The following is a 10,678-nucleotide window of genomic DNA, read 5'->3' as shown; positions in this document are numbered from 1 at the left end:
ACAAATATTGGATCAGTATTGGCTAAAACCCATGGTTCAATATCAGTATGGACATAAAAAGTGATGCCATCTCTGGTTAAAATCTCACATTAAATGCCAAATTACCGCATTTAATGACTCTTCTACAATGTCTAACGCTGCATTTACATTGGTCAGTTGCGGCTATGGACGCACACGTGTTCCCCTCTTTCCAGTTTGCTGCGTGTGGGTGTTGTGAGGGAGTCAATATTTATGTAATTAACACTTTTTTTAATAATCAGAAAGTTAAGGTCATGTGTATTAATAAACTAACATTTTCCAGATCTGCAACAGTTGAATATTTTCAGTTTTGAATATTAGATTGAATATAATCTAGAATATTTAATTATACTATAGGAATAATAAAAGCTAAAGATGTTTCTCTTTAATGATTAAAAAATATATTTTTTTTTATTAATATTCTTACACTTATTGTTATTATTAATAAAATGATTATTATTAACGAAACTTGAAATACTGCAAGATGATGGAAAAACATCACTGATAAACCAATATTGTCAAAGCAAGTAGCATACAATGCTATTCCGGGCCAAATCTGCAACCCTGACCAGGTTACTGAGACTGTCTTGAGCGTGTCAGTGACGAAGCACTGCAGAAAAGCAGAGCAAACAGTGTCTTTTTCAAGAACACATTTAAGAAAAACTTTGGAAGATACACTATACGGACAAATGTGTTTAGACATCCTTCCTACTTATTGAGATCAGGTGTTTCAACCACATCCATTACTAACAGCTGTATAAAATTAAGCAAACAGCCTTGCAATCTCGATAGACAAACACTGGCAGTAGAATGGGTCGAACTGACGAGCTCAGTGACCTTAAACTTGACACTGTCATAGGATGTCACCTCTGCCACAAGTCAGTTTGTGACGTTTCTGTCCTGCTAGATCTGCCCCAGTCAACTGTCAGTGCTGTTATTGTGAAATAAAAGTATCTAGGAGCAACACTAGCCTAGCCACGAAGTGGTAGACCACGCAAACTCTCAGAGTGCTAAAGTGCACAGTACCTATCCTCTAATATCCGCCGACAAATTGCCTTTGGAAGCAACATCAGCAAAAGAACTGTGCATTAGGAGCTTCACGAAATGGGTTTCTATGGCTGAGCAGCTACACACAAGCCTAAGATCAAAATGCCAAGCGTCGGTGGGGTGGGCGTTTGGGGTAAAGCCACTGGACTCCGGAGCAGTGGAAATATATTTTGTGGAGTGACGAATCAAGCTTCTCTATCTGGCAGTCTGATGGATGAGTCTGGGTTTGGCGAATGCCAGGAGAACATTACCTGCCTGACTGCATTGTGCCAACTGTAAAGGTGTAGGAGGGATAATGCTGTGGGGTTGTTGTTCAGGGGCTGACCTAGGCCCCTTTAGTTCCAGTAAAGGGAAGCCTTAATGCTTCAGCAGATCAAGACATTTAGGACATTTGTACGCTTCTAACTTTGTGGGAACAGTTTGGGGAAGACCCTTTTTTGTTCCAGCATGACTGTGCCCCAGTGCACAAAGCAAGGTCCATAAAGGCATGGCTGAGTGAGTTTGGTGTGGAAGAACTTGACTGGCCCTCACAGAGCCCTGACCTCAACCACACTGAACACTTTTGGGATGAACTAGTACGGAGATTGTGAGCCAGTCCTCTCATCCAGCATCAGTGTTTGACATCACAAATGCTCTTCTGGATGAATGGGCAAGCGTTCCACAGACACACTCCAAAATCTTGTAGAAAGCTTCCCAAGTGGAAGCTGTTCTAGCTGCAAAGGGGGACCAACCCCATATTAGTGCCTATGGATTTAGAATGGGATATCATTAAAGCTCCTGTAGGTGTAATGTGTAGGTGTCCCAATACTTGTCCATATAGTATATTGGTGAATGAAAGAATGTTATATCGAGCTACAGACATGAATCATGCACAGTCCACATTCCTTCTAATTGGGTGAACACATCACATTGAATAGATTCATTTGCACAAAATTCTGCACGGTTCGACTTTCTTAACATATTGCACCCCCAAATTTGGTGCTTCCCATAGTAAGTGAATGTGTTGCGGTGCATTGTTGAATAATGTAAACGCAGCGTTAGCCATTGTGCACTGCCCACTAAGTAAGTCTTGCTATGAGAAGGAGAACAAAACCATGTTACCAGCTGATAGGCATGCTGAGTTCATCAACAGCGTAGGACAGTCTCTGGGGGTAAGATGTTACCAGCTGACGAAACAAGTCAGTGTTCAAATCACTCCCACTGTAGAACAGAACTGTTACAAACTGGCTCAGTCCGTCAGTATTACGAGTCCATCTCACTCACAATCTATGACAGTCTGTGAGAAAGAATGTTACCAGTTGACAAGTCAGTTTTCCAAATTGCCTGACAATACAAGACAGTCTCTGGGAGAAAAATGTTACAAAGTGACATAACTGTGTCAGCATTTCGCATTGTAGTCCAAATCACTGACGCTCTCGGCTAGTTTCTGTGGACAGAGTGCTACCAGCTGACAGGAGGAGTCAGCTTTCTGAGTTTTTCTCGCTCTTGAGGACCTTCTCTTTCAGCAGGTCGAGGATGACCTGCCTTTCCTGGCTCTCCAGCTCAAACCGCCGCTCCCGTTCCTTCCTCTCGGCTCCGAGCCGCTCCCGCTCCAGAGCGATTTTACTCCTCTGGATCTCCAGCTCCTCCCTGCGGAGCGCCACCTCTTCCTCACGGAGCCGCTGCTCAGCCTCTGAGCGCTTCTCCAGAAAGCTCAGGATCTCGGAGTAGGTCTGGCAGCAGCACTGGCACGGACGCTTGGCCGTGGGCGCGGCCAACTCAGCCAGGTCCTCCTGCTCGTCTGGCTCCAGCGTCCCGGATACTGCAGGAAAGGCAGAGGGTCAAGGGAGTAGTTTTACATCTTTGTAAAAAAAAGACTCTGTTTTATATTATATGAGGATCTGTCTTTCCCCTTAAAATTCAAGGATTATTATATCCCATACTCTTAAAAGGATGATGCTTGTGAAGTGTTAAAGAAAACGGTTCTAAATGGATTCATGAATGAACCATTTGCATGTTTAAAGGGTTCTTTAGATTGATGGAGAACGTGCATGAATATGCTATAGAAGATTCTATGTAGAATTCTATATAGCACCCAAAAGGATTCTATGTAGAACCATCTACAGCACATTTTCCATTAATCTGAAGAACGTTTTCATGATGCAAAGAACCCTTTAATCATGCTAAGGGTTCTTTGAGTGGTTTCATAGTTCTACATACTAACTACATGGACTACAGTGCAAACTAGCCAAGTAATTCTTAAAGGGCCAACATAATGGAAAATCAAATTCCCTTCATTTTTTCGAAAAGAAAGATAGTTTGAAGTAATTGTCAAAATTTCATTCACTTGCTAGTCCATATATGGAAATTAAGCTGTAAAAACAGCCTGTTTTGAGTGTCTGTGATGTCTTGAAAACCATCTCACTTATATATTTCCACCTATTCAGCCAGCAGTGTTTCAACTCTGAATGCTTTTTGAATGAAGACACAAAAAAAGGACAGCCAAACAGAACAGAGCTACTTAGAGTTTACATAATCAACAAAAACAGCTTATTTAATTCTAAGGGTTTGAGAGAGGTTGGAAAATGGTCATGTAAAAGTGAACTATGACCATTTTTGGTACATAAAACCACACACGTTAGAAGTGGACCTCAAGAGGAAAAATAAAATACAATGAAAATGAGGCCCTTCGGGCAACAGCAGTATGTATGATCAAGTAAGTTTACAATATTAGCAAACAACTCTTGTCATTCTGCAGTGGCAGCAGCATCACACACACTCCAACAAATACTAACACAGGGGGCTTTTCAGGTCGTTTACTTCATACAGTCCTGAAATGAAAGCTAATAGCACCCTGTTCCGGAGAATGTCTAGCTTGCTAAATGTAAGTAAGTGAAGAAGTTCTAAATTTAATTTTTTATCTAAACTTTTGCCTCTGTTGTTAAATTTCAACAGTTTAGATAAAAACTGTGCCTTTTCTTTATTGTGTTATAGTAGATTTTACACACAATAGTGAATTGCACTGTTTTTTGTTTTTTTTGCTCCTCACCCGTAGTTGGCGCTGTCGTGACTGGTAGCATGGTGGGTTTGTCAGGCTCGGGCAGTGCAAGTTCTTCCAGCGCTCTCTTCTTCAGCTCTTCATCCTGGTATTTCCCCTCACCACTGGCTATCAGGTTCTTCTCGGCCTCAAGCTCCAGAACCTCGTGTAGCAGATCCTCCTTCTGAGCGTACAGCCTCTCTGTGCCGAACCTGAAAACATTTACATTACATAGACATTTACAGCTTACATCGTTTAGCTGATGCTTTCATTCAAAGAGGCTTCCAAAGAAGGGAATTCCACTGAAAGGTTCTCCATAATTAAATAGTTAAAATGTATACAAAGTCACTGAGAGTCGTTTGCCGTGACATACTTCTGTCTAGATACACATACTGAGTCAGAACTATTCACAATGATGGTGTTTTCAATCCTTTAAAAGCTCCCTGACAGAGTTATCTGACACTTTGTTTTACAATAGTTTGGGCATAAGAACGCATTTTTGGAGAGGTACATGCAGAGCGTTGTAAGGCAAAATAGCCTCCAAAGAAAAAGTACCATCTTTAGTACATACAGAAACTCAAAAGACATGTTTGCTTTATATATATATTTTTAAAAATTACTGCTGCTTCAGAATTTTATGAAATGTCATGAAGTCACAATTACAAAACTCTGCAGAGAACTTTTAATATGAAACGACAGATACAGGAAGTGGAGCCGCATGGCAACACCCAACCCCGTATTCCTATGTCTATGCATGGTGAAATAGTTCTTTAGGTTGATGGAAAATGTGCAGTAGATGGTTCTATATAGAACTTTTTTTAAAATGGTTCTATTTAGCACCCAAATAGGTTCTTCTATTGCTACAACTTTGACATAATAATAACAGAGAAGCTCTTTTTCAAAAATGTTCTATATAGAACCATCTATAGCACATTCATGCACATTTTCCATCAATCTGAAGAATCGTTTCATGATGCAAAGAACCCTTTAATCATGCAAAGGGCTCTATATAGAACCATATTCTTTACTAAGGAACCCTTGAAGAAGCACCTTTTTTTAAAGTGGAGATTAAACTAGACTTTAGATAGACTTTACAGTTTAAAAGAACATTCGCAACGTTACGTTATTCTCTATTGATGTTTATGGCCAACTAACTGTTACTAAATACTAACTGACTAATTGACTATCCATAACATTACTTCAATAAACATCAGTAAAATAATTGCAAACAATGTATATATTGGCAAGATCACTTTTGAAACATGATAAGTAACAGATCACTAGTTACTATTAAAAATGTAATGAGTCATGACACTATTTTAATAACTTCAGCTAAGTAATGTAACTTATTACATTTGATTACCTTTTTTCTGGAAAGAACAAAATGCAGGGGCTGTAAACCCTTTTTAATCACCAATGTTTTGATTAGTAACTGTAGCATCACTTTATTTTTTCCCTATGCAACAAATTTTGGTACCTTTTGATATGCATCCCCATATGCACTGATATACATGGGGTGTGATGTCAATGAACTGAGCTGGAGGGTGGGGGTGGTGGCGTGTTGGACCATGGCCCTGACACTGCTGCTGAAGAATTTCTAGAGAAAACAATGTAGGTTCACTGGTGGTTTTGGATAGTAAATAAAATGGCTATATTTGTGTTGCAGTCATGGTGACCCCTGGTTCCTATCACCACCACTGTAAAGAAATCTGAGTCGATACAATCAACCATTTCACACCAAACCACTCTGAAAGACTTTGTTTGAATCTCAAAGATCACATTATATAAAAAATTTGGGAAAATGGTGGAATTCCCCTCGCAGCAGCTGGGATCAAACACCTTACTGCTTGATTCTTAACTACACCATCCATCACCAACACCAAAACCTTTCCGCCTTTCAGACATTGTCTTGTACTGCAGACGTACTCAACCCAGTCTTCAAGGATTCAAAGGCGGTCACTGCGCCAGGAAAGTAGTACTAACCAGGTAAACAATAAAATGATGACAGTGGTGCAAGACTATAACACCGTAATCAGTAATAAACATCCTCTGTTCCAGCAGTTCAGAACTATGCCTGAATATGGAAATATATAAAGAGAATTTAAACTACATTTCAGGCTTTATCTCTGCCATGAACAAAACAAAAATGTGTCTGTGTTCTACTATCATTATTTCTGAACCACTAAGCTATTCTAGTGAGAACAAACCAAGACACCATCCACTACACTCACCTGCGCAGGCTGGGAAAGTCCTGTTTTTTATAGTAGTCGAGCAGCAGCATGGTTCTCTCCCTGCATCTCCGGCCGTCCACCTCAAAGTTCTCGTCCTGCAGGGCGGCAGTGATGATCTCTCCCACTCTGGCCCAGATGCGGCCCGACTCTTTGGAGGTGAAGGGGTTCTGGGCGATGACCTCCCGCAACAGCAGGATGTCATGACGGGCGGAGAAACGCACCTGCCGTTTCCGGGGAGTTGTGGAGGGGCCGGCCATGGTGAATCCTGAGAAGAGAAAGATAGGGAAAGAATGAAAGATGACTGACAATTACACAGTAATTCTACCTATTTTTTCAAAAAAAATTACAAAAATCTATGGCTTGAGATGTAAATAAAGTCATTCTAAATGTTTCACTGTGCAGACGTTCACTGTAAATAAACATACCAACTCAGATTTCTTTACAGTGGTGGATTTTGCAACATCTACAGTTAAAATATAGCCATTTTATTTACTATTCAAAACCATCAGTGAACCTATACGTCATCTGAGCTTTTATATGGAATGTTGATGATGATAAAATAGTGACAAAATGTTTGTGCTATTTTGCTAATTAATATTTTTTTTAAAATTTGTTTGAGGCAAAAATGACCATAAAACAGTGTCTCAGGCATCAGGCAGCGCAATCGTAACCAATTTCATGTAACAACTTTCTGTTAGGGAGCAATTAAACTCAGACGTCTGGTTTCTATAACCACCACTGTGAACAACTCTGATGCAGTAAGTACCTCTAGAATGGAGTATTTCACATCAAACTGCTCTGAATCACTTTGCTGACATCTCAACCAATTAATGATGCTGAAAATTTGGTGGAATTCCCCTTCAACGTAATCCCCTTTTTCTTTGGATTGAAATTTACCTGTTTTATAAGAAAGACTACAACACAAACTGAAATAAATCTGAGCTAAACAAGGTGCAGTTCCAGCAAATTCTTAAAATATGAGACAGAGATTGGACCAGAACCTGAGCTAACAGAGCATCTCTACTGATCCTCAGTAGCAGCCTGAGGTCAGGCTCCCGTTATTTAGAAACTGACTGCTTATTACAATGTAATTTAACTTAATAACCTGTTATACATCGACAAGGCTGAAGCTGGCTCCCTATTCGCCAGCCTCTTGTTCGATTTTCTCGTTAGAATTTTCCCGTTCCACCTTAATTGGTGCAGCACTTCCATTCTGGCGCCAGAATGGAACTGCTGCACCATTTAAGGTGGAACGGGAAAATTCTAACGAGAAGCTGACTTCAGCTTCGTAACACACTGATGGACAGTTTATTTAAAAGACATGTAAAACACTCAACAAACCTCACTGTCGTTTTACTGCTGCTGTATAAACCCCTTTAGCACAGCATAAGCTATTTTAACCCACTACTGGGGACATAAGGCTCTGTAATCACGCGCACTTCTGCTCTCTGCTAGAAAATAAGATGAACAGATCATCTCTGCTACAGCCAGCGTTTCTTCCATCATTCCGGGAAGTGACGTCGCTCGTTGAAATCGCAGAGCCGCGCACAAGTGCTGACTTCTGCACCGCGGTGTTGTTTCCCCACCCGTATTCCGACAAGCCCCGCCCCACCTGTGCTGCGATTGGTTAGGAGTTCAATCACAAGCAGTCCGACGTTCTAGAACGCTTCAGCCGTTAGTTTGTTCAGTATTTGTGGGGAATTTGCATATTCATAAATGCAAATTATGGTTAAAAATGAAGCCTAATTTTGTAAAATTTAAAATGGATCATTATGTACATATGATAAGGAACAACAATAAAGCAGAATGGCGTATTATTGTAAAGAATTATACTTTGCAAAGCCTTGAACTCTCTTCATCATTCATTCTTTTTTCCACTTCATAAAACGCATTTTTTAGTCTTCCATTTTTTTCCACCCAGCATTTGTGGCTTTTTGTACAAAATACTGATATTTACCTTTGTTCAATTTTTGATAAAAAAATAATATGAAATAAAAAGATGATGTAACACTGCGCTGTCATTAGTTAGGCCGTGTTATGTCATCTCTTTATTTATTTTATTTTTCCTTGCATTTGTGGCTTTTGTACAAATTACTGATAACTGTACATGTATTCAAAAAAAAAAAATAATAAAATAAAATGATGGTCTAACGATGCTACTAACCAATGACAGCGCAGGAGGCGAGATAAAAGTAACCGATCGCAGCGCAAGAAACGCATACGCTACATACTACTATCCAATAGCAGCGTGTGAGACATTAGCCCACTAGCTAATCTCAGGGCAGGATAAATTATACCGTAACCAATCATAGAACAGGCGGCGGGACTAACTAGCCAATCCTGGAGAGTCGCGGGAGAGTTATATCCAATCCCAGCGCGGAGGGCGGGACTTCCCGAATACAGGTGGAAAATAAAAACCCTCAGGATCATGGAGGCTACGCGCAAAGAAAACGTTACACGCTCGAGCAGCAGCGGCCCCCTCCGTTACGTGCAGCCTCGCGGAGAATTAAAGCGCAGCGCGAGGTTTGTTTTTCCCCTTCAGCGTGCATCTGCCTCGATTCCGAGCGGGTTTTGGTTTTTATGTCTTTCTTACCGTCGCCGCTCGGCATCTCCGCCACACGTTCCATCGTCTTTCTGCCCTCGGACGGTCAGCTGATACGCATAAACCGCTGAGGTCACCGTACACGTCCGGCTCACAGGTTACAGGCTCCCGCTCTGACGTGTAACTCAACTTCTCGGGTGAAAAAACGGGAAAGAAGTGCCGGATCTGGCCAGCAGAATGCAGCAAAGGATCATCACAAAATCTTCCGTCTCTCCGGCCTCAGTTACCAACTTCAGTCAATACATATGATTTGTTTTGTTAGTACCCCATACTGATGTTCACAATAACACTGGGAATCCTTACCATCATTTTTTGTCATTTAAAAATGAAAACTGTTCAAATGGCCCAAAAGACATGGCCTTTTAATGCCTGTCAGAGTTATGTTCTTTATTTAGTGATGCCAGCAACATGTGGACACAGGGGCCTTATCCCATTTCTTGGTTTTACTCCTGTGAGCTGGACGTGTACGGTGACCTCAGCGATTTATGCGTATCAGCTGACCATCCGAGGGCGGAAACATATGCATATGACCCCCTAAATGTAACTAAAGCCCAGCAGTGAGGTTGCTGAACTTTACCCTCCTCTGCTATCACTGCAGACTGGCAGGGTCGCCTACAGAGCAGCGCTAGTAGTTAATGAAGTTATGTTCTTTTTTATTTCAGGGTCCCATTTCATAGAGGAAGATTTCAACCACTACCCCTTGTAACTCAGTTTCAAGAGGCAAGGTGACACTTGAAAAAAAACATATTACATCATGCTGATGTGTAGACTGCAGTTTTTAGAATTATTACATTGTAAAGAGTTGATAAATGTTGTTAGCATTTACGCTAGCCTCTAATTTTTGCTCATAGTCTATGCTAGCCTCGAGTTTTTGCTCATATCTACAAAGAAAAACAAGATTTGCTTGGCTTTAAACATGAGTGTGAGTAAATTTAGGCATTTTGCGCAGTATATTTTTTAATATCTGTCAGTTTAAGCTAACTAGCAAGCAAGAAAGCTAGATGAATTGGTTGCAGTGGAACCCCTGCCAGGCTGATCTGCCTAGCATCATAGATGCAGATCTGTTTGGCACCCACATGGTTCCCTGAGTCAGAGATTAAAAAACACTGCAATGTAATGTTTGTAATGTTAAACCTACAGCACAGAATAACTGCAGTGTCAAATTAAAGGGGGATTCCACCGATTTTTTCAAAATTTCAGCATAATTCAGTCATTGAGATGTAAACAAAGTCATTCAGAGTGGTTTGGTGTGAAATGGTTGATTGTAGAGACTCAAAATTCTTTACACCAATGACAATCTGCCTAGCATCATAGATGCAGTCCGAGATTAAAAAACACTGTAATGATTACTAATAAGGTACTTTACTGACAAAGTGCTGCTACATATAAAATGCTAGGTAGCTTACGTTAGCTGCTGTCAGATTGCAGCAGTTAGCCAGCTAGCTAACATCATTTTATACAAAGATTGTGACAGCTGGGCTATATTATTTCAAGGAGGATCTTCTGGACAAGGTATAGTCGGGATAAAAGACTCATAAATCTATCATTGGAGTGCTTTAGCTAAACACAAAATGCTAAATAGCTAGCTAGCTTGGTATTTTGCTACTATCGTTCTCTGAGATTCAGTCTTTGAAAAACTGTGTTAAATAAACTGGTGTCACGCCAAGAGGCTAGCACTGCTTTATTTAAACAGTACCTTATGACTTATCCTAGACTGGACAACATCAGGGGGCGAGCCCAGCAGGGCCCACCACAGCGAGCATT

General features: G+C 40.7%; 1 protein-coding gene across 2 annotated transcripts; it reads right to left on the bottom strand.

Annotated features, from left to right (window-relative positions):
• Positions 1–1,811: 1,811 nt before the first annotated feature.
• si:dkey-45d16.4 lies at positions 1,812–8,931 on the bottom strand. 2 transcript variants are annotated; one of them, XM_036569527.1, is made up of 4 exons: positions 8,906–8,931; positions 6,313–6,577; positions 4,094–4,293; positions 1,812–2,866 (listed from the first exon to the last, which is right to left on the bottom strand). In XM_036569527.1, exons 1-4 carry the CDS (start codon positions 8,919–8,921, stop codon positions 2,526–2,528), a joined length of 822 nt encoding a protein of 273 aa, XP_036425420.1. In that variant the 5' UTR covers positions 8,922–8,931; the 3' UTR covers positions 1,812–2,525. The 2 variants fall into 2 exon arrangements, with proteins under 2 accessions (XP_036425420.1, XP_036425421.1); XM_036569528.1 differs by lacking the exon at positions 8,906–8,931 and adding an exon at positions 7,654–7,844.
• Positions 8,932–10,678: the final 1,747 nt, after the last annotated feature.

Source organism: Colossoma macropomum, unplaced genomic scaffold (genome assembly GCF_904425465.1).
Source record: "Colossoma macropomum unplaced genomic scaffold, Colossoma_macropomum, whole genome shotgun sequence".
Lineage (NCBI taxonomy): Eukaryota > Metazoa > Chordata > Actinopteri > Characiformes > Serrasalmidae > Colossoma > Colossoma macropomum.
Note: the sequence above shows the minus strand (reverse complement) of the source record. Positions and strands in the feature narration are given on the sequence as shown.

Bases quoted from the DNA above. Each gene is read 5' to 3' on its own strand.
- si:dkey-45d16.4 (XM_036569527.1), bottom strand. The intron at 4,294-6,312 runs GTGAGTGTAGTG...AAATGTTTTCAG, and splicing joins GACTTTCCCAGCCTGCGCAG to GTTCGGCACAGAGAGGCTGT. The intron at 2,867-4,093 runs GTGAGGAGCAAA...CCTTTCCTGCAG, and splicing joins CACGACAGCGCCAACTACGG to TATCCGGGACGCTGGAGCCA.